Here is a 26,720-nt window from a genome sequence, read left to right as displayed (position 1 = left end):
GTCACTTTCTGGGCAATACGTCCATGTGAATACTTCAATTCTATGCTCTTCTGGTCCCCTTGACCGGATCAATTATGATTCTAAATCACGGGGTCGCTGAATCTGTGTCAAGGCTACAGAAAGCCTAACTTTGGACCCAAACTTGCAAGACGTCCTGGTATTTGCCTGGCTGCTTGACAGTACTGGCGCTCATGCATCTCAAAATCTTCGTTTCCACCAGGCCGTTGTATCCATTCCTCTATGTTAATATTTGTTAGTGTCAATTTGCAACACCACTAGCCGTTCAACACTTTCAGCAAAAGTCCAATTTGAGCATTCACTTTGGTAACAAAGACCAGCCACAAGCAAAAGTAGAGACAAAATGGAGCGGCAGCTGTGCTCATCTGTATGGGGATATGCAGCTGTGGTTGGTCAGTCGTTCACCTACCGTTCAGCTAGTCATAATTCTGGAATGGACCAAACAGGAGGACAACCGAGTGGCAGGTAAGATCAAAGTCTTTGGTTATGACTCTCCAGGACAGCCACAACTAGTGCAGACAGAGGTACGCTTCGATTGCACTTTTCTGGTTGGTTCGATGGGGGATTAACTACTATATCCCTATTCTACTATAGGCTATTTTCCCGGTTACGGCATTAAGAACCCCCCAACGAACACCAACCACACGGTATCAGCTCTTCGGGTCGGCCTTGTTCTCAAGCCGCAGTGGCGACGATCTTCTATATTTCTCTGGATGAACTTCGTGTTTTGGCTCATGATGGAATACAGGCGATGGGCTAGTCCCTGCGTAACGAGTCAAATACCAATAAACAAGATCAAATACTAGTTTTATTTTATGAACGCATAGTTAATCAACTGTCGCTTAGTCCTAAAAAGGTATTTGTAGATATGGTTTAGCCGGGGTTGTTACACGTGACATCGGGCATCGTCCGACGCGAGATCTCTCGTTCACACTTGGCAGTCGACGCGCTTTCGAGTGTCGCCATTCGAGCGAACAGAATCAGCGCTGGGCTGATCATGCAGACACTCTATCTTAAACGCAAATATGCTCGATTTACCTACCCTTCATGAAAGGATGACCGTTAACGCGGGCGATTATCACCTACGACTTTCAGCTGTGGTGGCTAAACGACCTCTCGGAAGGCCGATTGGTTTCTTATCCACCACCACCACTACCGCCAGTGGGGCGGTTTGACTGGGCCAGAGGCCTCTACGGACTCCTCAGAGCACTCAATACACGCAGGACTGTTCGATTTAGTCGTTGAACCTGCATTGTCTTCCGCCTATCAGAACCTGGTTGGCAACCATGATATACATTAAACCACACCCACGCCTGCCCTCAGTCAGCGCCAATGATGCAGGAGAAAAAAAAAAAAAAAAGGCAACAGGTATTTACGGTGTCCAACACGGTACTAATTTATGACCCATGCTGTACTCTGTGGCGTGCGTATGGGGGCCGAGGCTGAGGAAGAGATTCCCTGCCGGAGCACAACATGCTGCGTTGCCCACGATATCCCTGTTTCTTTTAGGCCTCTACCGGGGAAAAGAAAAGAAAAAATGAGGATAAAAAAAGAAGGGAGAAAAAAAATGGAATACGGCCCATTACGGACCTGTATCAAGATTACGGCCATTGGCAGACAGGCTGTTTGAGGATCATTTCCTCGCGGCAGAAGCTTTGACGCTTGGGACCATCTGAAACCATCGTCTTTTGGCTTCTGCGGCCCCAAGCTCGCTGGATCCGCAATCGGATTCCCGTTCAGAGTGCGGTGCGATGGCGAGTATAGAGCCTGCTCGACAGATCAAGCCAATGTCCAGCCAGTCCCTACAGTTTCCTTCCCTCTCTCGCCCGTTTTTTTTTTTTTTTTTTTTTTCCTCTTTTATATGCATGCCGGGCCTGTGCGATATCGAATGAGAAGTCCCGTTGGCCAAATATTCTCCTGGAGAGTGTGTTCGGTTACTATTATTTTCTTGTTTTGTCATTATTTTATCCTTTTTTACCTTTTCCTCTGCTTTTCTTGAATGAAGCTGGCCTTGGTTTAGCGTTCATTTACATCGCTGAGATCGTTGGTTTCCGGATATTTCACCCACTCGCTCTCGCCGTTTCTTTTGCAATTATCGCAATTGTTCTTGTGTTGCTTCCTTTCTCTTCCCCTCCCTCTTCATGAGGAGTAGGATTCATACATAGAAACCACTACCATCCCCGATCCCCTCCGTGGGCGTGGGTTTCTTCCTGAGTCCTTCTATTCTTCTTCTCTACTACTCATTTAGGTCAAGATCGAGTACGATTCGACTTTCCCCATGTTCCCTGTTGGCTCGATGCGCAGTCCCCTTCGCAATTTCTTTCTTTCCGGACGGCGGTTACTTTGATTTTACTCCCATTTTACAGTCATTCGTTGCAATTCGGTACTACGGTTTGTATTTCTATCTGCGCCGGCACAAACGCATCGTTCCGGTTTGGGAGGCTCTGTCAGTTCCTTTTCCTTTTCCTTTCCTTTCCTTTCCTTTTTTTTTTTTTTTCTCTCTCTTCAATAAACTGGGATACCAGTAGCCGATTTCTATTTTCGGTCATCTGCTTTTTTCCTCCATTTGCTCTTACTCTTAGGGTTGCGTATTTGCTGTCGCTGGTCCTGTTTTCTATACTTTGGTTTAATCCTCTCGTTTTCTCTCTGTCTACTCAAACCTCTGGATTTCGTTTGTCGGTTTGCCTCTGTTGAGAGGAAGGCTCAGGCTATTTGCTTCCATGGTTTGGATATGTCGAACCCTACTGAACGGCCATGGTCCGAAGAGGAGAAGGTATGAACGATGCTCAAGGCACAGCAAGATGAATTGAATTGCTCCAGTGGACTGACTAAGAACAATTATCAATATCTAGAAAGTTCTTCTCACGGAGATACTGAAGAAAGACGGGATACCTTCCAGATATCTAGTCAAATTGATATGTGACCTTAAGATCAATCCGGCCTGGTCGTACATTCCGCTTCCTCCAGGTACAGATTTCCTGGCACTTTTCTTCCCTACCCATCAGTCTGCGTATCTGCCCTGTCATAACTTAAACGGGGGTCACTGCAAAGATAAAGAAGATCTCGAGAACCAGACATAGACGGAATCTGTGTTTGCTAATTTAATGCCTCCAGGGAGGTCACTCAATTCATGCCAGCTGGCATTCGGTCACATGTGCCAGCAGCATGTCCAGCAGCCTGTTCTGCCGCCCTCAGCTATGATACCTGCTACTTCACAACCTCAGCCACCGCACCCTGAATTAACAGCACCAGCAGTCGTGCGGAAACGGCTATGTCCCGGAATGGAACGGCCAATTGCACCACGCCCCTCTACTGTGCCATATGACCAAGGAAGCAGCGCTTCAATTACGTCTCCAGACGTGAACGAGCCTCCAAAGAAACGAGGACGTCCAACCAAAGCAGAAGCAGAAAGAAAGAGAACGGAAGAGGAACGGAAAAGGGCAGCCGCAGAAGCCAGAGGGGAGAGGTATCCGCTGCCCAAGCGAAGAGGCTCGGGGAAGTCTAAAGCTTCAACTTCAACAGTCCCCAACAGTCCGGCCGGATCGCTCGGGACTATTGGAACCTCCTTCTCTCCGCGTACAAATGCCCGGGGTCTCGAGGAGTCCAAACCTGAACCTCAAGTCCACCAAGGGCCTTCCGCTGGACAACCGTCGGACCGGCCCACCGGCTTCAGAAGAAACGAACAAAGACCAAGGGCTATGAGCGATCAGATACTGAAACCAGTTAGCAGCGCTACCAGCAGGGAGCTTCCGCGACCGTTGGAAGCAAGGCAGACTCTCCCATCGCCCCAAGAATTACAGTTAGGACATCCGGAACCAATACAACGGTTTAATCCTGGCCATCCACCCCTTGAACATTTCAATCCTGACCGGATCCCGCGAGTATTCGATGCACCTCGACCTATGCTGGCAGATTCTGCCAGCAATAGGAGACCGGAGTATCGTATCATAGCGCCAACACCGACCTTGGATCCAGCAACTGAGAAAGCATCTCGATGACGTGTTAGAAATGTGCTAGCAAACTGGAACGTGTGATTGGCATTTGCAATCATGAGAAATGATTCACGGCCATAAGTGATGAGATGGGGATATAGTCTCTTAATGTATGATTAGGATTGATGAACTTGACATTTCAAGCCTTACAAGACAACTTGATATGATTTACGCATTCTAGGAAATAGTGGTGATTCATACCAGAAATACAGAATTCATTTATTTTAACGTCTCTTATCATATATTTCGTGCCGTGTTGCCTTGGGGTTCTGTTCCCATCGCTGCGTGTCCTGACTCCTGCCTGCTCACCCATATAGCTCGCTCTCTTCCTCTTACTCTTCCTTTTTTTTCTTTTTTTTCTTCCTTCCTCCAACCATCTACCCGTCCTAGGACGATCTTCTTTTTACCTATAAGAAACAATTTTCGTCTAGTTGCCATTCACTGCCATCTATTTATCATCTATTCTGTTTTTTTTTTTTTTTTTTTGTGGTACGAAACACACACAGACCTCTCCAGGCACACCTTGGTTGGCGGTTGGGTAGGGTGCAGGGACGAAGTTACGAAGTTACGGAACACTAACTGGCCCTGGAGGGAGGCCAGTGATAATACTGGGCTAGCCAGTGGTCTCAGTGAGTTGTCGCCGGCCGACTGACCATGCTGGACCGCGGGAACTCTGTCCTCGTGCTAGAAGGACTGGTTGGGCAGTAGGGTTAGGCCTGGGGGGAAGACCATCGAGCTTCCCCAATTTGACTTGATGTCAGTCAAATCATATAACCTATAGTTATTCAATAATATATACACGGGCCCAGGTGGGTGGTAGGGTCGGACATGGGGAAATGGACTACTGAGTCCTTTGCATTTTGACTTTAAGTTGCCTTCTTAGTAGCAAGTTCCTTCCCCTGGCTCAACGTACATGGTATTCGTCACAGGCTTGAAGAAAAGAAGGTATGTACTGTTTCACATGACAGAGATTTTGATCATAGAGTGTCGACACCATTGAATAGGATGGTTATTCGAGTGTCTATTCAGTTCAACCAAGTCCTTTTCAAGTAAGTTAGGCAGATAGACCCTTGTGCCTTGTCCTCATCTGGATCATGATAAACAATCAATGACTAATCATTTTCTTTCTTTCATTTGGCAGTTCTGGTATTATAATCAAATATGGTAGCATAGTGTATCGTTGTCGAGCCAATGTCATCCAGAGTATAGTGAATCCAGACAAATGCATGTCTGTTTGTTACGATTCAACATACACGGGTACCTTGCGCGCACATCGAATGGAGCGATTGTAGATTATCGTTAGATTTTTCATACTTCTGATGTACAGTATATATGGAAAGAATGGGAGAGTATTGAATATTGATATTATGTGCTCAGAGATGTATATACCGGTATATCTCAACTCGACATCAAGTGATATCAATTGCTAATATGCTATGAACCAATCTCGAATTATTCATGCACGAAAGAAGAAAGCAAGGCCAGCTAACGCCAACTCAGCACAGCCAAGCCAACTCTAACTCCCTCTGACACGTCCCAAGAGACACCGCAATTTAGCACGGGGATTCTCAGGTGGCGACGATGGCGTTTTCTTGTCGTTCGTTTCTGACGTGGGAGGTTCTGGCACCTCTTGGACCTGAGACCGGGGTTCTGGTTCAGATTCGCACTGAGGTTGCTGCTGTTGCCTCTGTCCCTCCAGCTGCGTCCTGATCATCCCCACGGCAGAACTGAAGCTAGACGAAGGCGTGACCGCCACTTTGCCGCCGATGGGGACGGTCTGCGAATGAGATTGTTGGTCTCGCTGGTTCGGCTCAAAGCTGCCTTCGTGGTCTTGGACCAATCTCATCACATCGTCTTTCCCATCTACCCGGCGGGTTAGGTACATCTTCGGTGCGGTGCCGCGGCGGGGAACGCTGCGCTTGCAGATGCGTTCGATTTCCTCACGGTAGGCGTTTTCGTAGATGTCAAATTCGGCCGCGCCGGGAGATTCGCTGACGATGGGGACATCCTCTACCTCGGTCATGGGGGTATCTTCAAGGTTGGCGGATTCTGGTTCTTCGAAGATGGTGGCTGGCTGGGAGCCGTCTGTGTCGTTATGCGATGACCCTGTGTATGTTGAGGGGCCGATGAAGAGGTAGGGGAACTCTTCTTCCAGCGGATCTCGTGCATGCCCGCGTGTTCCCTCTATGCTTCGCTTGGTAGCGACCGAGTCTGTTCGTGAAAGTGGGGGAATCGAAGGAGATCCCGATCGGGGCGACCAAGCCCCCTGCAAGTCATCCATAAAGTCGGCCCGAAATCCTGAGCTGTGTACTGAACCGGAATCTATTCTTCTTGGAAAGAATCTTGCAGCTGGTCCACCACGCTGCTGGTGGTATCCTTGCAATACATTGTCGCGCTCTGAAGCATCCCGATCGTATGTGTCTAGGCTCTGGCTTTTGCTCGTGATCGACATGCTGTTGCTTAACTCGAAGCTCTCGTCCGGTTCCATCTCCATAGGTGGTTCGACGAAATGCGCCTCGTATTCTTGACCCAAAATACTCTGCATTGGAGGTTCCTCTTTGTTTGGATCTACCAGTCGCTTGAATTTCTTTACTGCTTTGATCTACTTTCTGTCAGCTTGCCTCGATGCGATATATGAGCAACTCATAACTCACCACAGCAAGGATATGTCCCACAGTCTTCGTGATGGCCGAGTTCATTTCTTCTTCTGTCGGAGGCTCGATTATTTCTGCCGTATTCTCGCTCTCTGACAAGAGGGGATCGAGGCCATTCTTCGTCACCCATGGATGTTCCTATTATAACATATAAGCCCTATGCTTTTGTGAGTATGATCCGGTCAAACTCACCCGAAGCTCACTCATTGTGATTCTCTTTGCTGGATCCTTCTCCAATATCCGATGCATCAGATCTTTGAGGTTATCATCTGTCTCCCCTTCACACACGACTTCATCATTCCTGATGGCTTCGTAGAGATCGAAAATGCTTCCCTTCTCAAAAGGTAGCTTGCCATATCGAAGACAGTACAAAGTTACACCCATAGACCATATGTCTGTCGCTTTGCCCGAAACATCTCCGTGTTTCGCGATGCATAGCTCTGGCGGAAGGAATGCTGGTGAGCCAGCAGACTTTGCGGTAAACATGTCTGAATCTTTCTCGAACATCTCTGACACCCCAAAGTCGACAACTTTGAGAATATCATCTGTTGTCACGAGACAGTTGTCCGGTTTGATATCTCTGTGTACAATGCCCTGCGCATGGAGATACTCGATTCCCAGAATCAAGTCGCGGAACCAACAGCGACAGCGTTCATCATCATATGGATCAGCTCTCTCCTCCAGACTAACTCTCATGACCACGCCTTTCTTGCACATCTCCATGACCATATATAATGAGTCTTCTTTCGGGTCATCCAAGACCTCAATTAGAGATACCAGATTGTTGTGATTCAGCTTTTTCATAATGGCAATCTCTGCTTTGATAAGATCGATGGCCTTTCCAGCAGATTCGTCTCCGCTTCCCGGGAGTGGGCGATGTGCAGAGGAGTTAAAGCCTGACCCCGAGCGTTGCGGGCCACGAGGTCTCCTAAGAAGGTGTGATTGAGCACGCCTCCTAAGTCGTGACTTCGAGAACTCTTTGACGGCCTGACTCGGTTTATCTGTCAGCCAAACAGAGCACTCTTTAGGTTGGTCTCTGGATAATCCTCACATATTCATTGCCATATTGATCCGCCGCTAGATGTACAGATCCAAAAGAGCCTCTACCAATCTCCTGTCTTATCAGGTACTGGTTGATGCGATGTTCAGCGGTACCGTCATCCTGGCTGGTGGTATACTCCGAACGAGCGTTGAGCGTTTCCTGCTCGTTTGACACAGTCAGTTGACCGTGGTAATATAAAGATCTCTAATAATAGTGTACAAACCTTTACCGGACGTCTAACCATTGGATTGCGACGGTGGTGTCTCGGTAGGCCTTCATGTGATGACGGGGTCGATCTGGGGAGTAAGCATACAGGTTAGCAGTCAACTCCAACACATATCAAGAACACGATACCAGCACCGGAGTATTCTTCTGAGAGCTGTAGACATACGCATATCGAGCTGGCGTTGAGCGCTGAAAGGCTGAACGGTCATTCAAGTTACCAACGAGAGGAGACTCCGAACGAGCATCGGGCAGAGTTGCGTCCACATTTTCGGTTGCCATTGAACTGAGCGATGACGAAACAGCTGGGAATTGAAACCAAAAGAGCGACTATCAGATGGTGGAAGAATATGTCAAGTGTCTTTTTTTTTCTGGCGGCAGTCTCAGTTTGATAGGGAAAACGACTGGGAGTAAGGCCGAATGTGGGGAAGAGTGATATGGTAAGATGACAGCAAACTGCCGCTGTCAGAGGGAACGTGGACGGTTTGAAATGCAAAAGAGACAAGATATCAATGCAAGTAATATAAGTACAATTCTATTGTATGCTATAAGCACGAATATGCAGCTCTCATGATGGCGCTGCGCTGTCTTTTTTATTTGCGGTCGGGGATTTCTTTTCGTTTTTGATGGCTGCTAAGAATAGCGGCATCACTAATGCTATGGCTATCGATAACCGCCTCACCGCCTGCCCCCTATACAGATCTGCTTGTTGCTTCTCTGGACCTCCAGGGATTTGTTGTCGTGTGTCGTTTGCACCAGTATTCCAAACACCATGGTGGTCTATTCATTCTACATTTTCGATCGTCACGGTAGGTTCCCTTACACTGGGTCCATACCGTACATCGCTGACTATTGATTGTTCAACAGCCGAGTGTATCTACAAACGACGCTGGCTCCCCCGTCCAGTCTCGATCACAAGCAAATCTTCCCGGCCAACGTCCGATCTCTCAATCCAGAACAATGGAGGAGCGCCAGCGGTGTTTGGACAAACTGCGCGGACAACGGATGACGATGCGAAGCTCATTTTCGGCACGGTCTTCTCCCTGCGGAACATGGTCCGCAAGCTAGGCGGAGAGGATGACAAGTAAGACCCCTTCCCCTTAGACCCCTTTTTGACTGTGGCAGGTGACTGACGGTACGGTCGCTTGTTCTGCGCAGTTTTGTGTCATACCGTACCAATCAATACAAGCTTCACTATTTCGAGACGCCGACGAATATCAAGTTCGTGATGCTCACGGATCTCAAGAGCCCAAGCATGCGACTTGCGCTGGAACAGATTTATATCAATCTCTATGTCGAATACGGTATGTGATGGAGGGTATACATTTGAATGCTGGCCCTGACTGAAATCTTTCAACAGTGGTTAAGAATCCGTTGTCCCCGGTGGAACACCCTGGTGGTGTGGGAGTCAACAATGAGCTTTTCGAAGAGTCCTTGGAGCAGTTTGTGGTATGTAATCACCTGCGATTATGGTTGTGTTGTTTCTAACGCGTGGACAGACTCGAGTTCTGACATAGGCCTATGAATGAACGTATACCTCTCTGTTCTAATGCTACGACTGGACGATGAATTTGGTACTATCCTCTGGCTTATTCCCATTGGCATCTCGAAGCGGTGATGTCAAAAAATATTATTGAAGATGGGCGCTCCGACCATATCCATCGGGCATGAGCTGGGATCGTCAGTCTGATAGAATCATGTGGATGATCCCAGTCATTGCGCTGCTAGACGCGCGGGCGTCCAATGGTTCAGGGCAGGGACGAGCATATTCTAATGACGCCAAACGTGTTGGAAGACTGAACCAAGAAGTCATCCCTGCGCTTGGGCGCAATCTAAGTCACCATTGGCAATTAAGCCGGCTGCCTGAATGTCCCCTCGGTTGCATTACCCGGAAAAGGTATCCTGAGCGTGCTTTCTTTTCCAGAGCCGAAACAGAGCAAACGATTGGACATGGACAGATGAGTCGTACAATGTATAAGCTGTACAGGAGCGGTCCGGGATGCAATGAACAGATGCAGTACAACCAAGCCGGAAAGAACGGATACAACCAGAAATTTGTTGTATAGGATAGCAGAACAATACAGAGGACAGTCCAGCATTTTTATTATCAATTACAACAGGGTAGTTATAGTAGAATCAACATATATTCAGCATAACAGCACACTCTGTATGCAAATCAAAGCTTGACCGCGTGACGACAGCGGATAATTCGTTTTGAGCGATGGATGAGGTGGATAAGGATAAGCAGAACCAGGGCTTGGCCCTGTCAAGTCCCGTTTACAGGCTAAGGATCCATCCAGCCGATCCAATCGTCTCGTTTCAAATTGTTTTTTTTTTTTTTTTTGAGCATGGGCATGAGCATGAGCACAGAGGAGTACAGAGGCGCCTGCTGAATTGTCTAGCATTGGATTCCCAAAGATTCTATTTGCTATGGGTATTCTCAGTAGAGGAGAGGTATACGAGAGTAACTGGCGGTCAGCAGTCACGCCGTGAGTTTGTTTTGTCTTGCTCCGATCAAATCAAACGATCAAACCAAGCCAACCCGTGTCCAGCCGATGGTGCGTGGTTGGAAGAATGCATGGGTTTACTTTTTTTCTTATGCACAATTCTGCCGCGAGCTGATCTGGGAGGAAATAATGAAAGATACACACACACCCACACACCATACCCACATAGTGCACACTTACAGTACGGACCGCACCATGTGTTGCAGACCCGACACCGGGGGACAATCCTTATTAAGCAAGTTCCCGGATTATAATTGGAGAATGTAAAAAATCCCTCGTTAGTGGAGGCTTCCGAGGTTTGTTACGTCAGGGGCAGATTGGTGCTTCCCGGAGAGGCAGGTGGTCTATAGACAGTGTTATTGTACGGAGCATGGAGTAGAATATTATTGGAGGCTAGCACTCCGTACAGAATTCTCCGCATTAGCCTGAGGTATGGAGATACTTTGGTTAGAGTACGATTAGCTTGCTTTTTGATCCGAAAGGAGGACTTGAGATTCTGACGTTGTAAAAAGCTAGCTGGCTGAAGATCATGCATTCATCGTACATGCTACATGCTACAAGTACATAGATATATGTACAGCACAGACGAGAAGAGCTTCGAGGTAAAGCCTTGATAGGCCTGTGCAGGGACCGATCAGGATGACCGCTTGTCGTCCGTGCTATGTACTCTGTACTGATACTTAGTACGAGAACACGGCACCGTGAAATGTCCTACTTTAACAAGTTCTAACGAGTACACATACAACTACGCTTGCAGACACACTGACCCACGAGATCCACGAGAAACCCCGATTAGGATCGGTGCATACGGGACATACAACGTCGTAATAGAATTGAATAAAAAATGAAAAAAAGAGAGAGGGAGCTATGATCTGATCGCAAGCGCTCCGAAGTAAGGTATTTTGTACCCGTATGTTAGTGGATGAAGTGTCTCCTTGGCCCTTGGGTTGGGAGGGGCTGAATTGTAGCCAAGGCATGCCTTAATCAACTTTATCATTGGAGTTCCAATACTCTATTGAGAGGGTACGTGTGCCTGTACCAAAACTGACTGCCGATATTTTGCCCGGGTGCGGGAAAAACTAATGATCGGAACACCGTTAGCCCGCATGGTAGGTAGAGGACTCTTTTTCTTTGACCAGGGTACAGCTATTCGGATGGAAGAAGTAATATCACCCTCGGCGGACCCCGTTACCCCTCAGTGAGTGAGCAACGTGTGCCATCACAGCATGTGAGAATCAAACATGGTATCTACAAGAAATGATTGATTGATCAGTCAAACAGCCAAGAAAGCTTCGCTCGGAATGAGCCACTGCAGAGACTGGACTGCCATAGTATGTGTGCTCAATAAGGGCCTGCGGGGATGCACAGCCTCAACAACCATCGGGGATGGCACTACGTCAACGCTTAGTGAGGGGAATTGAAATCTTAGTCAGCAGGAGTGTGCTCCGTAGTGTTCCAGGGAACAAATCATTCAAAATGTCTATAGTACGTGGTAGAATGGATTGGACCTGATAATCATAATAATAATCTTCTTATTTTACATGGATCGAGATATCAAGAAGGATCAAAGTGAAACAGTTGAGTAAGTTTGATGCAAAAACAAAGCCGGCCTCGAATCATGCGCCACAATTCAATCCGTTCAATTCGTGGGTAGCAATTCATATGATTCTACAAGTAATAAAATTACATACAAATATTCTTGACATGCAGCAGACCAGCATCCATGATCCATCGTTTATTTTAGCCTGCATAATGGTCCATAGGCGTGTCCGGTAAATTACCATGTACCATACGGCGTGACACCCACCGGAAAGGGAAGCGGTAACCATGCGGCGCGGTGAGGCAAAGGAAACAATCATGCTGATTTCATTCAATTTTCTGCCGTTTCTCTTTTCTTCTGCCCCAAACGGAAAAAAGCCTCAGGTTTTTTTAGCTGGTGTCCACAATACTCCGTCCAAGTTACGAGTACGTACTCCGTACGCTTACACCACGGTGTGTGGTAGTAAAAGGGCCGTGGCCGTAGTCACTGCAACTAGTCCTAGTTCAGCATATCCGAGTTTCTACTGTAGTATATCGGTTCAACTTGTTATTTCAACCTTGCCTCCCCAGGCAGCGTCATTCTCTTTTTCCTCTCTTCCCTTTCTCTTCTACTTTCTCCCTTTCTCTTCCTCTTCCTCTTCTTCTTTTCCTTGGCTCTTACTCGTTATCGCTCCCTCACATTCATCGCCCTGTCTGGATCTCTGCACAATTTTGTGGTCTTCCCCGGCCAGAGTTACCGTCTCATCTGGGCATTCCGTGCCTCGCTGCGCGGTGCTCCCCTATTTTTCTTATTCCTTTAAAGCTTGCGATTGCTGCTAGTATTCATTGAATACTACGGATCTTATTTCGTTGACGTTTGTTTCGACTTCTGACCCTCTGCCCCAACGTTGCCTCAGGTTTACTACTACCGCCAGGCCACCGCCTCCAATAATTTTTTTTTCTGGGTCGCCTCTGCCTTGCCCACTGCCTTTTCTTTTTCCTCTCCTTTTCTTTCTTTTTTCCTTCTCTCTCTCTCTTCTCTCTAGCTCCTCCTCTCTAATTACTCAAGTGCTATTCTGCCCCCCATTTCAGCTTCGCGCTGTGGGTTGTTGATTCTCTCCGTTTCGGGGGGGATCTCGGTTTCTCCTTGTTCTCCGTGTCCCACGAAAAAAAAAATATACAACCACAATTTACCGCCGTTTTTGATCATCGCACATGACTCCGCAATCTACTGCTACTTCTCCTGTTGCGTCCGCTGTCTCCTCCGCCACAAATTCTCAGATTTTTAGTGACCCACGAGATGGAGATGCTGCTCAGGTAACACGTGCCTTTGCGGGCATGAATCTGTCCGCCATGAATGGGGATTCACTTCCTGCGCCTCCGCCACCTGCCGCCACAAAACCGGCCAGGCCTACCATGGCAAACCGCATCTCTCGCATGTTTTCTTCCACCAAGACTGCCACTTCCAAGGACCACCCTTCGGATTCGAATCGTGACTTTTCCGATAGCAGTTCGGATGGCGCTAAGGCTCCTTCGGCCAATGGCAGTCAGAAGCCAGGCAGCAAGCCCTCATCTAAACCTCCGTCCCGCGCACCTTCTCGCCAGACCTCCACCAAAGGTGACGACAGAGACAGAGAGAAGAAACCCAAGTCGAGCAGTGGCAAAGAGCAAAAAGATGGCACCGTCAACGTCAGCAAGCGGTTTGAGTTGCAGACCGATGGAACTCACGCGCATCATCTTAGAAGTGCCCGTCGACAGGAGAAATTGACCGATCTCCTCCGTGATATGCTTGGAGGGAGTCGCAAGAAAGATGACCACGCTGATGACCAGCAGCAGCTGTCCCTAATGTCCACCTGGATCGATCAGTTCAAGAATGAACGCGACAAGTTGGCCGCGGACAAGAAGGGTGGTCCCAACGCCACTGCGTCGTTGGTTGACAAGTACGGCAAGTGCCAGGAGATTGTGGGCCGTGGTGCCTTTGGTATCGTCCGCATCTCGCACAAGGTCGACCCCAAGGACCACAAAATGGAACAGCTCTATGCCGTTAAAGAATTCCGCCGTCGCCCCCAAGAAACCGCCAAGAAGTACCAGAAGCGGTTGACCTCGGAGTTTTGCATTTCCTCGTCGCTGCGCCATCCCAACGTCATCCACACTCTCGATCTATTACAAGATGCCAAGGGCGATTACTGTGAAGTTATGGAATACTGTGCAGGCGGAGACCTGTACACTCTGGTTCTGGCAGCCGGCAAACTCGAAGTGGCCGAAGCCGACTGTCTATTCAAGCAACTGATGCGTGGTGTCGAATACATGCACGAGATGGGTGTCGCTCACCGCGACTTGAAGCCCGAGAACCTCCTGTTGACCACTCATGGTGCACTCAAGATTACTGATTTCGGTAACGGTGAGTGCTTCCGTATGGCCTGGGAGGAGGAAGCCCACATGACGGCCGGTTTGTGCGGATCCGCTCCTTACATCGCTCCTGAGGAATACATCGAGAAGGAGTTCGACCCCAGAGCGGTCGATATCTGGGCAACTGGCGTTATCTACATGGCCATGCGTACGGGACGACACTTGTGGCGGGTCGCCCGTAAAGATGAAGATGAATTCTATCAACGTTATCTGGAAGGCCGTAAACACGAAGATGGCTACGCTCCAATTGAAACTCTTCATAGGGTAAGACTTGGCAACTCTATTACGTCTCGTGATGAAAAGTCAACCAAACTTACTCGATACCAGGCTCGTTGCCGCAATGTGATATACTCTATCCTGGACCCAAATCCTACTCGTCGTATCAATGCCTCGCAGGTCTTGAAATCTGAATGGCTTCGTGAGATCAAGCTGTGTAAGCCAGGCGAGGAAGGGTTCTGATTTTCTTTCCATATTCTTTTCATTTACTTCCTTTTTTTGTCATATTCTGGGACAGGTGTTTATGATGGGTAGGCGTTGTTTCTCTCTCTCAGCACGCATTTGATTCTTGATGATCCATTTCTCGTGTGTCTGCCTCCTGTATCATGGTTCTTATCGGGGTGGTTTCTTTGTTATATACCCCGACTTATTTTGTCTAAAGAGGGATACAGCCCTTCTTCATTTTAGACCATAGAAGGAGGTCTTTTGATTTTTCTCATTTTTGTTTCATCTTCATCTTTTACCGAGGCACACGGGTTGTTTCTGCGTTTTAGCTAAGGGCTTAGTTTGATTGTCATGTTTCATGCCAATGCAACGAAGAGTCATGACTTTCGAGCCTTTTTCTCTTTCTGGGTTTGCACACGAGCGGGTTTGGAGTTCTCATACCATTTCAATCTTTTGTTCCATCGATGGGAAACCGCAGATGGAAGTATCTGCATAACTACACAGGTTTTCTGATGGTTTCATAACATTTCGGGGTTGGCACTGTTTTTCTTTTTCTCTGTATACAAGGATATGGGCCAGCGCGCAAGATACCCGGCTTCTTTCTAGGCGCATATGCGAATCTGCAATTGTCCGGATGGTTACAAATATTTGGTTCTTAAGGTCATCAATTCAATTTGTTCCTCATTGGATTCAATTTCTCATTACCAGTCTTGGCTGTGACTCAATACCCACTATGGACATATCGCGATAGTCATCAATAATCCCAATTAGGATGCCCAGCATCAATGTGTTGTTACTTGTCCCACGGCCCACAGCATCATTCTTGCCAGCCAAATTGTGTTATGGATAATGTAACTGCCAAGCAGGAGTCTAGGCAGCATGATTCTTTGCAGAAAACTATTTCCTAGGTCATGGATAGCAGATTCTTGTGTTCTTGGCTGCCAAAACGATTCTGCTTCCCAACGGCTATGATGTACACTGCTAATTCTAGACCTTTGACCCCTGGTTTTTTACCTTGGATGGTGACTGGTTGGAACCTGGTGACTGCATTCCGATGTCCCGCCCCAACGATCTTATGCATTTTTATTAGTTTTTTCTTATGCGAACTGTTTTACTTTTTTCATAGATCCTTGTAAGACGTGTATCGTGAAATACACCGTACTACACAACACAATGCAGCCTTATGCCATGACGTAGAACAACACCTCCGGCCGGAACCCGTGGGCTCCGGCGCCGGCTCCGTTTCCACTTCCGTTTCCGTTTCCGACTTCCGGGTATCGGTAAAATACAGCGTACACAAGGCTGAGGCTGTAACTCGTATTACTGGCCAATATTACATTCATAGCCACGAGGGAGCCACAAGCCACACTGCTACCGCCCACCATTCTAGGTAATGATCGATTCTGGAGTCATCCATCATCCGTCGGCGGTGGTTCATCAGGCATCGAAGATCTATCTCGTATTCTGTTCTATCTATCTATCTACTCCTACGATTGTCTACAGTGCTGTGTTTATTTTTCTTAATTACTCTGTTTGTTCTTGAGAGACAGATCTCACGTGCTGTGATCTGGTTGGATTCTGCGAAGTACGGAGTCCTTGAGTGCCCCTGTGGGAGTTCGATTCGATACAGCCTTGTTCAGCCTAGAATCTATTTGTTGCCCGTCATGTCCTGGGCCGGTATGTCGCTACTTCCTCTGTTCTGCGATTTTGCTCTCCTCGTGCTAATGTGTCCTAGGGTTCAAGAAAAATGTCAACCGCGCGACGACGCAGGTTATGATGAAGACGGGTATGACATCCGATGATCGCAAGAGGGCATAAACAACAATATTGATATCAGGGTACAGGGCATGTGGAAAGGACAAATGACCGAGACTACGAAATCGAGGAACGGTATGGTTACTTCAACTGGGCGATGACGTAGTAGGCTGACTGGTTTAGGCGATTCCGGACTATGGAGGCGGCATCCACCCGTCTGCAAAAAGAAGCAAAGGGGTATCTGGACTCGCTACGAGGTGTGTTGCTTTCACGTGAATGATGCGCACTAAACACTAACTTCAATAGCCATGACGGCTTCGCAAATGCGTATTGCAGAGACGATAGATGCCTTCTACGGTGACGCCGGGACAAGGGATGGTGTGAGTCGAAGTTACAAGCAAGCAGTTGAGGACCTCGATGCCGAGACGATCAAAGCTTTGGACGGGCCGTACCGATCTACAGTCCTGGATCCCATCTCCCGATGGTGCGCCTACTTCCCCGACATCAACGAATGCATTAAGAAACGAAACCACAAACTCCTCGACTATGATGCCATGCGCGCCAAGGTGAAGAAGCTCGTCGAGAAGCCCGACAAGGACGCCACCAAGCTCCCGCGGACGGAGCGCGAAACCGAAATGGCGAAACAGGCATACGAACAGCTGAACGAGCAGCTGTTCACCGAACTTCCGCAACTCATCGACCTCCGCGTGCCGTACCTGGATCCCAGTTTCGAGGCGTTGGTCAAGATTCAGCTCCGGTTCTGCGCTGAGGCATATTCGCGCATGGCGCAGGTACAGCAGTATCTGGATGCGGAGACTCGCGATCAATACGCGCGTGGTGACTTGGACAACCGGGTAGAGGAGGTGTTGCAGGAGATTCGGGATTTGAGCATAGCGGGAACTGTCTGATTTTCTTTTGAGCCGGAGTTTGTTGTTTTGCGTTTTCCATTTACTTCCCCTTTTTATCTTTATATTATTATTCTTATTTCATTCGGTGTTGGCTTACGTGTCGCTCTGTGGCTTATTGATCTGGTTATGGTTTCTATAAGTCATTCAATGCCAAGGGTATCACAAGTCTATTGTACAAATGCTTTAACTTTTCGTAATCCATCTCGGTCATGACTGCTCCTGCTCGCGATAAAGCTCCTCAAGCAACAACTCGACCACCGGATCAGCAGCAGCTCGCACCACCGTCAATTCCTCAGGACTCATTTTTGTCAGGACATAATCAGCCACAGACCCCCGCTCTCGACTCTCAGGGCGCCCAATTCCCACTCCAACGCGCATAATCGAAAGCCCTGTATTCTCCGCAGGTGCCCGCGGAGGATACAATCCCTTCCCGCGCAAAACCTCCATTATACTAATCAGACCCCGATGGCCGCGTAGACTAGCCGCTTCTGCCCCGCCGCGCTTCACTCTTAACTTACCCAGCGGCGACTCGAGTTCATCATGTAGGATCACGAGTGTTGGCTGCCGCTGTTGTATATCGAGAGTAGAAATCCATTTATGTAACCGGCGCACGAGTTTTCCTCCCGACTCGTTCATGTACGCCGGACTCTTCCATGTCTTGTAGAGGACTGACTGTTCCGCTTCTGAGAGCGTGCAGTTTGGTGTGGGTGAGAAGCGCGAGGAAAGGAGCGGGACGAGGGATTCGAAGAGGATGTGGCCGGCGCTGTGGCGGGTGGTTCGGTATGGAGCGGGATTTCCGATAGAAGCGATGAAGAGGATGCGTTTGGCGGGTTTTGTCAGGTCCGGCATTGTTGTTTTAGGGGTGTTGGGGGGTTGGTGTTGTTGGATGTTGGACATGGTAAAGGTGGGTTGAACATATGTCGATATCACGTGACGTATTAAAGTAATTAATTAATTGATCTGAGCTTGGATCAGATTTGTGCTGAGCTGTGATTCTAGTAAAAGACAGCGGGGGTTTTCGATGAAACAGAGGGTATTTAAACAGTGCCAGCAGAATAATGGCTCATTCTGCTCAGAAAAGAGTCATTGACTGCATAATACATATGTTCAAAGCTTGCTGAAATACTGATCGTCCCCAGCAGCTCTGCCACTAAATCAGCATCGAGCCAAATCTAACCTTTTCATTCCTTCGATTGAGAAACCAACTTGTTTCTCTCTCGACATGGCGATTCACGCTTCATTCCACGCGTGTCAGTGAGGCTGGAGCACAGAGTTTTCTTCACCTTCTGCTCTTTTTGCTTTTTGCGAGCTTCATGCCTGACTAGCACCGGTCCACTACGGCGATTTGAGGGTCTTTGATTTCGAAAAATTGTTACTTTTTCTCATGATTTCTGGATCGTCATGTCATGGACGGAAAAGGCATCTGGCCGTCGAGTAAAAGGACCAGCCAGGGAATGGCTGTAGGGGAAAGGAAGGTGGCGTATTCGCTGCAGGGGCTTGACATTAATGACTATCAAGAGAAGAAGGAAGAGGAGGATGATGATGACGCTTCTGATTCAGGGTCCATGTAAGTCCCTTCTTTGCTTGCCAGACAGCCGAAACTGACAGCAATAGGAAATCAACCAAATCATTCGAAGCGCAGAATATCCATGTGACCATTGAACATGGCCGCAGATACTGCGACGACTTCTACTTCATGCCCAACGACGAGACCGAAAGTACCCGTTTGAACATCATCCATCAGATCTACCTCATCCTTCTCGACGGCAAGCTTACCACCGTGCCCCTGGCCAAAGACGAGCCCCGAATCCTCGACGTCGGCACCGGCACTGGCGACTGGGCTGTCGAAATGAGCAGCCTTTTCCCGAAAGCTACCATTGTCGCCACGGACATCGGTATCTTCGATACCGGACTTGTGCATATCGACCTCCCCAACGTGTTCTTCCAGCTCGACGATGCTCGCGAGGAGTGGACGTACCACGAGCCCTTCGACCTGATCCACCTGCGCGGCCTTTCGGGCGCCTTCAACGACTGGCCCGCTATTTATCGACAGGCATTCGAACATCTCAACCCGGGCGGATACATCGAAATCGCAGATACAGACCCGGCAGGCGACTCAGTGACATTCCCGAATTCAGAGAGCTCGTATTTCCACATTTACACGGGTGCAATGCGCTCTGCTGCCGAGGCATTGAAGTACCCGCGCGACCTTTGCCATCTGAAACCCAACATGCTGTCCGCCGCGGGATTCGTGGATGTCCGTGTCTTTGAACGCACAGTCCCCATCGGGTTATGGCCGCAGGACCTGCATGAGAAGACCCTGGGTAAAATGACGCTGATCGCTGTGCTCGAAGGTCTGGAGGCGTATGGATTGCGATCGCTTACGGCTACTGGATGGACAGCAGATGCAGTCCGGGATCTATGCGAAAAAGCAAAAATGGAGATTATGAGTGCGGACCGGATGACTGCGCGTGTTAAGTTCATGACGGGTAGGAAGCCGATTTCGAGGGTTCAGATGAAGGAAATGAGGCAGAGGGAGCTGCTTGCCAGGGCCTTAAAGAAGGTTGAGGAGTGATACCATTTTGTGTTTTATGACTATCGGGCCTCTGGATCTGGATGAGACGATTGTAAATAACTGCCTTGTACTATTGTACATTGAAAAGTTGCACGAGAATGACGATTATTTACAACAAATAGGTATAAACCACTTTTTTTCTAAGCAAACTCCGTCCGAATCCCATAATGCAGAAACAAGAGCCATGCAACGAGTATCAAGTAAACAGATATTACAGCTGGAACTTGGTCCTCTCCTTCTCCATTCCACCCTTCCATTGCCATTCCTGCCCGCTAATTTTATGAATCCCCTTGTCAACACGACGGAGCTTAAGCGTAAACCGCGGCCCAAGTTCCTGCAAACCAGCACGGATACCCTCTGCGCCTTGCATTTCCTTGCCGTCCGCCCCAACGACGGGTTTCTCCGTCTCGCGCTTCTCACGGAAGACGTACCGATGTCTGCGCACGAAGAGATAGTCACGCTGGTTGTGGATGGTAACTACATTTCGGCCCTCGAAGTCTGGCTTTGACGGGAACAGATTCCGGAAGAGATGCGCCGTCAGAAGACCGAGTGGTGTGCGGAAGTTGTTCAGGATCAGCTCTGGCCAGTGCTCGGTTGCTTTACCATGACCCGGGATTTTCTTCGAGTCTATCCAGTTGCTGATGGAGAAGTGAAAGGTCGGGCCACCTGGGAGATGGATGATGGTTAAACCGGAGATGCGCTTCTGGTCCTCGTTGACCACGACGAGGGCGGTAAAGTTGCGGTTTGTAGCGAACTTGGCGATTTCGCGGATCGAGAACTTGTGCGAGTACCGGTGTGCGTTGCGGCGGATGTAGACGCTGTTGGGGAAGAAGTTGACAAGTTGTTCGGCTTCGTTGTGGAGAGTTGAATAAAGCACTGTAGTGATGAGGATCTTGGGCGGCCGTTGCTGTAATTCGGTCGAAAATAACGAGGGGAATTTGGCTGCCAGAGCCTCGGGGGCTAGGTTGAGGTTTGTGCTTTTTGTCGATTGGCTTGGACTGGTAGCGCGTTCTGTAGCTGATGGGAGCGATGACTTCCTGCGGCCTCGGTCTTCATCCTTTTGTTTGTCTTCATCCTCATCCTTGTCATCTTCATCACTGCTCGCAAGCATACTGTCGACGTCGCCACTATCATCCCCCTCGTCCTCCTCGTCCTCTGAACTCTGTTCACTATCCTTCAATGGCCGATTGAGCTCGTCCTCTTCTTCCTGTTTCTGTCTCTTGATCCGCTCCACGTCGACGCTCAACCCCAGCGGGTCCTCAACATCGCTGTCTACATCATCCCACACTCGTTTGCGATCAATCGTCAAAGGAATGTTGCGCTTCAATCTGTCCTCCTTCAAGTTGGGATCCTTGGCCTCTTCCTTCTTTCTCGCAAATCGTTCTGCCCGGCGCGCAGAGTCTTTGGCGCGCTTTCGCTTGACATGGAGGTCTTGGCGGGCCAATTTGTTTTTTGGCTTGTACTCGTCGGTGACGCCCGGCGGGGGCCTATTTCCTTTCCTAGCCATTGTGAGAGATATTCAACGTTGGTTATCAAGACTCGCTGGGATCAATCTGAGATACAAAAAGATAATTTTGGCGGGACAACGTATGTCCGGCGGTGAGCGTTTTGATACAGGAATAAAAGGGTATTAACGAACAGCGCCACAAGAGATACAGGAAAGAGGGCAAAAGCAAGGACAATTCATGCATTGAATTGTCAATTCGACGTTCTTTTTGGATAGTCTCACCATTCCTTACTTGACACTGCACATTGCTTCCGTGCGGATCACGTGGCGGATGACTCAAGTGCCCTTCCTTCGCCTGCTCCCCCGCCGTTTTCCAACAATAAAAAACCCCGCCAGGAACTTTTCCTCCACCACCGCTGTCCTCAGAGCTCTTCCGGCGAAGAAGCAATACCCCACGATGGCCACTGTGAACACCAAGACCGGCCAAGCCGTTGACCGGTCTGTACTCGACTCGCTGCTCCGTCGACGTCTCTTCTACACCCCGTCGTTCGAGATCTATGGAGGCGTTTCCGGCCTCTACGACTATGGCCCTCCCGGATGCGCCGTGCTGAACAACATGATTGAGCTGTGGCGCAAGCATTTCGTGCTGGAGGAGGACATGCTCGAGGTCGACTGCACCATGCTCACGCCCGAGGAAATCCTGAAGACCAGTGGTCACGTCGAGAAGTTCGCCGACTGGATGTGCAAGGATCCTAAGACTGGCGAGATCTTCCGCGCCGATCACTTGGTGGAGGAGGTGCTTGAGGCACGACTCAAGGGTGACAAGGAGGCACGCGGTCAGACAGTCGTGGTGGACGAAGCGAAGGAGGCTAAGAAAAAGAAGAAGGTCAGCACCAAGGCTGTTCAGTTGCCCGATGCTGTGGTCCAGGAGTACGAGGAGATTCTCGCACAGATTGACAACTTTGATGGTGTGGAGCTGGAGGGTATTATTGCCAAGCACGATATCAGAAACCCTACGACTGGAGGCAACCTTCTTCCTCCTGTAGCTTTCAACCTGATGTTCCAGACTGCCATCGGCCCCAGCAGTAACATGCCTGGCTACCTGCGTCCGGAGACGGCCCAGGGTCAGTTCTTGAATTTTCAGAAGCTGCTTGACTTCAACCAGAACTCCATGCCGTTTGCCTCAGCCTCGGTTGGCAAGTCGTTCCGTAACGAGATCTCCCCCCGTGCCGGTCTTTTGCGTGTGCGTGAATTCTTGATGGCGGAGATTGAGCACTACGTCGACCCCGAGGGTGGTAAGAAGCATACTCGCTTCGACGAAGTCAAGGACGTTCAACTGTCTCTCCTTAATCGGGATGTCCAGTCTTCTGGTAAGACTGACATCCAGAAGATGACCGTCGGCAAGGCCGTCGAGACCGGTCTCGTGGACAACGAAACCCTCGGATATTTTATCGCACGTATCCAACTCTTCCTTCTCAAACTTGGTGTGGACCCCAATAAGCTTCGTTTCCGTCAGCACATGGCCAACGAAATGGCCCACTACGCTTCCGACTGCTGGGATGCCGAGTTGCAGACCAGCTATGGCTGGATCGAGTGCGTTGGTTGTGCCGACCGCAGCGCCTACGACTTGACTGTTCACAAGAACAAGACTGGTGCTCCCTTGGTCGTCCGTGAGCCTCGTGCGGAGCCCTTGAAGGTTGAGGAGTGGCAGATCGACCTCGACAAGAAGAAATTCGGTCCCCGCTTCAAGAAGGACGGTAAGACTGTCGAGGCAGCCATCAACGCTCTTTCGCAGGACTTCCGAGAGAAGTTGTCGCTTGAACTCGAGCAGAATGATAAGGTCGAGATTGATGTGGAAGGTGTTGCATCTGGAAAGGTCGAGTTGGAGAAGGATATTATTAAGATCGAGAAGCGCACGCGGGTTGAGAATACTCGCGAGTACACTCCTAACGTTATTGAGCCGTCTTTCGGTATTGGGCGTATCTTGTACAGCATGATTGAACACGTCTACTGGTCTAGAGAAGGCGACGAGGCCCGTGGTGTACGTATCACTTTCTCCGAGTTGCTATTCGAAATTAACATATCTCTAGGTTCTCTCCTTCCCCCCAGTGATCGCACCCACCAAGGTCCTGATTGTTCCTCTTTCGAGCAACCAGGCTTTTGCGCCTCTCTCTCAGCGTCTGATGACCAAGCTCCGGCGTATGGGTGTCTCGAACCGGGTTGACGACTCGTCCGCCAGTATCGGGAAACGGTACGCCCGTAACGATGAACTGGGCACTCCCTTCGGTATCACCGTCGACTTCCAGTCCGTCAAGGACAACACCTTCACTCTGCGTGATCGTGATTCGACGAAGCAGGTCCGTGCCAGCGAGGATGAGATCGTGCATGCTCTCAAGTCGTTGGTGGACGGTGACGAAACATGGGAGGATATCCGGCAGCGTCTGCCTGAGTTCACTGGCCAGGACGTGGAGTAAGGCAGTTATTTGGTTTAGTTTTCTCTTTATGTTATAAAGAAAGAGTTTAAAATATCCATTTGTTTCTGAACATTTCTATACACATGCTGTTCTTGTAGCCAAATATATGTTCCGATCGCCAAGAAATCCGGGGCGGAAATCTCCTAGGACCCCCGGCGTCATCGCTGGTCACAACATTGCATTCCTTACTGCTTTCTGTCCTCTTTGGCTCCCTTGTCTTTCACCTGCACAATACTATACGCTTGGTGATATCAGTGTCTCTACGGGACCGCCACAATGGCGCCGGCAATTCCCTCAGCCAAGCTGACTCTCTCGTGCCCCCTCTTCGCCGCCGACTTCGATCCGCGGAATAGCGACTATCTCCTCGTGGGCGGTGGTGGAGGCGAAGGTCGCAGCGGTGTTGGAAACAGAATCGCAAGTTCTCCTTCTTCTTTACTACATAAAATTTATATATGAACGTTGCGCTAACATCCGATCGCATCAGGCCCTCTTGAACACGTCCAAGCGAGATGAGATCACCGAATCAACCGAGATCGAACTATCGCGCGATGAGGATTCTGTCATGTCGATGGCTGTTGCGCAAGCATCCGAGGACTCCATGATATCTCTGGCCGGGATCAACAGTTCCACGGCTGAGCAGAAGCGCGATAATAACCAGCACCTGCGATCATTTAAGATCGACCTTCCGAAAAAGCAAGGAGAGAAGAAGATGCTGGAGAAAACAACAATACCAGTCGATTCGGTAGAGAAATCAACACTACTATCGCGTACGTCGCTGTTTAGAACCAAGGGTGCGAAGGCCGGGTCAGATACGTACCAGCGGATCGTGAGAATATCGCCTTGGAGGGGTGAGAAGTTGTCGCGGGTTGGTGCTATCACGACCGGATTGGCGCAATCCGGGGAGATTGTTTTCTTTCAGGCTATTTCGATGCCAAAGGAGTCGGACGTGATCGGGAGGATCCGTCTAAGTGATGGAGAGGAAGCTGGGGATATCGACATTATCGACTCGGGGAAGGAGGATGGGAAGTTCCGGGTTGCGTATACCAACGGCGTGGATGTGTTTACCTGTCAGATCTCGTCGAGTACAAGGAGTAGTACCGCCCCCGATGTGAGTCGTGTGTATACCATTCCCCTACTGGAGAAGGGGAAGAGGCCAAAATTCCGCGCGCTGCGGTTCCTATCGCCTACGTCTTTGCTACTTCTGCAGAATGCACCGGATCGCAGTGGAAGTGAGCTCGTGGTTCTTAGTCTGCCAGCGTCGAATGAGAAGAACAAGGCGGTGACGATCGTGCGAAGGAAGAAGCTACGCAAGACAATCAAGATGGGACTGGGCCTCGACGTATGCAATCTCGGTACGGGCGCGGAGAATGACCAGACGCAACAGATCATCATCGCGGTCACGGGCAGCGACCAGTCCATCGAGCTCCTGACGCTCGAATACAATCCCGAGAAAGGCTACGGGAAACTTTGGCCATACGCCAGTCTCCACGATGTCCATCCCTTCTCTGTGACCAGGATCTGCTTCTCAACATTCACACCACCTTCACACCCCGTTACCCCAGAAGTCGGTCCACAGTACATCAAACTCGCCTCCGTCAGCATGGGCAATACCGTCGTCGTCCACACGATCCCCCTCTCCCCATTCCCCGTGTCGAGTCGGACCCCGCGCTACGTCCTGGCCATTCCTGGCGAATCGGAAACATGGGCCACGCTTCTCAGCGGGTTCACGGCGCTCTTTACTGTCCTTATCGTCTGTGTCCTTCTTCAGGGATACATGGAGATCAAAGGCGGGGCACCATCATATCTGGGTGTTTCAGAATGGCTTCCTCCTCAGGTCCAAAGTGTCCTTGGTCACCCTACCCCTTCTCTCTCAGTCGAGCGCATCGACACCTCTACATCCTCTATCCCCACAGCTACGACTACCATATCAGTAATACCAAACACAAACACGGGCAACCAACGACAATCTCTCCGCGACATCCTCCGCCCCAGACAAGAGCAAGAAGCAGCAACAGACGCAGTAACTGCTGGTGTCAACAACAACATTATCGTGCGCTGCACCACCACCGACGACGGCACCTCGAACGAGATCCTCATCGAAACAATCCCCTCAGAACAACAAATACAAGACGAGACCCGTCCGTGGGAGGAATTAGGCGAAGAGCAACAGTCCCTCTGGAAACAGCGGTTGGCGGACGCAGGCCACTGGGCTGTGGAAGAAGGGGAAACGATCCTGAAGGGAGTGTTATTTGCGGAGTATTGTGGGTTTGTTAGGGAGTTGGTGGGAGAGGAATTGCTTTGATTTGGGGCGGGAGTTGATGATCAATGAGGTGGCTTGCTTTCGGGTTTGCTTTATGATTCGGACGAGTGGACTCTGTATACTTGGAATGACCGATGATTGTACGCTATGTTATCAATTGCTATGTACTTAGCGAGAATAGACAGAACTATTGCTTTAATACTTATCCAGTAAACTATGGCACTACAGATGGCCAATGGAAGCAAATGTATGCCTTCATGACTCGTCGCATGTATCCTTGTCCATCGTGGTGTCGGTGTCTGTGCAGATCAAGGCGTCCAACTATCCCTTTTTCCTCACTCCTTCATGGGTGCATTCATAATGCCAAATTTTATTATCATCAGCATTAGTTAAACAAGTAGTTTTGTTCGCTAGGTAGGTGTACAACAGCCATAAGTCACATTGACACGAACGGAGGGGGCGAGGAAACAAGACATTATCCATGGCCACGGAAAGAGG

General features: G+C 49.4%; 10 protein-coding genes across 10 annotated transcripts; 7 read left to right on the top strand and 3 right to left on the bottom strand.

Moving 5' to 3' along the window:
• Positions 1 to 3,122: 3,122 nt before the first annotated feature.
• ACHE_20467A (putative AT DNA binding protein) lies at positions 3,123 to 4,016 on the top strand (the record flags this gene model as incomplete). The annotated part of the gene is made up of 1 exon (XM_043284773.1): positions 3,123 to 4,016. The coding sequence occupies one exon, from the start codon at positions 3,123 to 3,125 to the stop codon at positions 4,014 to 4,016; it is 894 nt and encodes a 297-aa protein (XP_043133531.1).
• A 1,510-nt stretch (positions 4,017 to 5,526) lies between these two features.
• On the bottom strand, positions 5,527 to 8,210 carry ACHE_20466S (putative calcium/calmodulin dependent protein kinase; the record flags this gene model as incomplete). The annotated part of the gene is made up of 6 exons (XM_043284772.1): positions 5,527 to 6,612; positions 6,665 to 6,802; positions 6,857 to 7,651; positions 7,716 to 7,865; positions 7,930 to 8,002; positions 8,098 to 8,210. 6 exons carry the CDS (start codon positions 8,208 to 8,210, stop codon positions 5,527 to 5,529), a joined length of 2,355 nt encoding a protein of 784 aa, XP_043133530.1.
• A 490-nt stretch (positions 8,211 to 8,700) lies between these two features.
• BET5 (TRAPP subunit BET5) lies at positions 8,701 to 9,445 on the top strand (the record flags this gene model as incomplete). Its single annotated transcript, XM_043284771.1, has 5 exons — positions 8,701 to 8,737; positions 8,796 to 9,012; positions 9,087 to 9,232; positions 9,289 to 9,377; positions 9,428 to 9,445. The coding sequence occupies 5 exons, from the start codon at positions 8,701 to 8,703 to the stop codon at positions 9,443 to 9,445; spliced, it is 507 nt and encodes a 168-aa protein (XP_043133529.1).
• A 3,723-nt stretch (positions 9,446 to 13,168) lies between these two features.
• SAT4 (serine/threonine protein kinase SAT4) lies at positions 13,169 to 14,821 on the top strand (the record flags this gene model as incomplete). The annotated part of the gene is made up of 2 exons (XM_043284770.1): positions 13,169 to 14,626; positions 14,690 to 14,821. 2 exons carry the CDS (start codon positions 13,169 to 13,171, stop codon positions 14,819 to 14,821), a joined length of 1,590 nt encoding a protein of 529 aa, XP_043133528.1.
• Positions 14,822 to 16,467: 1,646 nt separating this feature from the next.
• On the top strand, positions 16,468 to 17,466 carry HOB3 (amphiphysin-like protein RVS161; the record flags this gene model as incomplete). Its single annotated transcript, XM_043284769.1, has 5 exons — positions 16,468 to 16,480; positions 16,539 to 16,589; positions 16,648 to 16,693; positions 16,742 to 16,815; positions 16,865 to 17,466. 5 exons carry the CDS (start codon positions 16,468 to 16,470, stop codon positions 17,464 to 17,466), a joined length of 786 nt encoding a protein of 261 aa, XP_043133527.1.
• Positions 17,467 to 17,673: 207 nt separating this feature from the next.
• On the bottom strand, positions 17,674 to 18,363 carry PTH1 (aminoacyl-tRNA hydrolase; the record flags this gene model as incomplete). The annotated part of the gene is made up of 1 exon (XM_043284768.1): positions 17,674 to 18,363. The coding sequence occupies one exon, from the start codon at positions 18,361 to 18,363 to the stop codon at positions 17,674 to 17,676; it is 690 nt and encodes a 229-aa protein (XP_043133526.1).
• A 509-nt stretch (positions 18,364 to 18,872) lies between these two features.
• ACHE_20461A (uncharacterized protein) lies at positions 18,873 to 20,041 on the top strand (the record flags this gene model as incomplete). The annotated part of the gene is made up of 2 exons (XM_043284767.1): positions 18,873 to 19,033; positions 19,081 to 20,041. The coding sequence occupies 2 exons, from the start codon at positions 18,873 to 18,875 to the stop codon at positions 20,039 to 20,041; spliced, it is 1,122 nt and encodes a 373-aa protein (XP_043133525.1).
• Positions 20,042 to 20,252: 211 nt separating this feature from the next.
• Positions 20,253 to 21,548, bottom strand: ACHE_20460S (rRNA-binding ribosome biosynthesis protein RPF1; the record flags this gene model as incomplete). Its single annotated transcript, XM_043284766.1, has 1 exon — positions 20,253 to 21,548. One exon carries the CDS (start codon positions 21,546 to 21,548, stop codon positions 20,253 to 20,255), a length of 1,296 nt encoding a protein of 431 aa, XP_043133524.1.
• Positions 21,549 to 21,945: 397 nt separating this feature from the next.
• On the top strand, positions 21,946 to 23,962 carry GRS1 (glycine--tRNA ligase; the record flags this gene model as incomplete). Its single annotated transcript, XM_043284765.1, has 2 exons — positions 21,946 to 23,529; positions 23,579 to 23,962. The coding sequence occupies 2 exons, from the start codon at positions 21,946 to 21,948 to the stop codon at positions 23,960 to 23,962; spliced, it is 1,968 nt and encodes a 655-aa protein (XP_043133523.1).
• Positions 23,963 to 24,238: 276 nt separating this feature from the next.
• Positions 24,239 to 26,264, top strand: ACHE_20458A (uncharacterized protein; the record flags this gene model as incomplete). The annotated part of the gene is made up of 2 exons (XM_043284763.1): positions 24,239 to 24,376; positions 24,447 to 26,264. 2 exons carry the CDS (start codon positions 24,239 to 24,241, stop codon positions 26,262 to 26,264), a joined length of 1,956 nt encoding a protein of 651 aa, XP_043133522.1.
• Between the last annotated feature and the right edge of the window lie 456 nt (positions 26,265 to 26,720).

Source organism: Aspergillus chevalieri, chromosome 2, assembly GCF_016861735.1.
Source record: "Aspergillus chevalieri M1 DNA, chromosome 2, nearly complete sequence".
Classification (NCBI taxonomy): Eukaryota; Fungi; Ascomycota; class Eurotiomycetes; order Eurotiales; family Aspergillaceae; genus Aspergillus; species Aspergillus chevalieri.
This window is presented reverse-complemented; position numbering and strand designations above follow the sequence as displayed.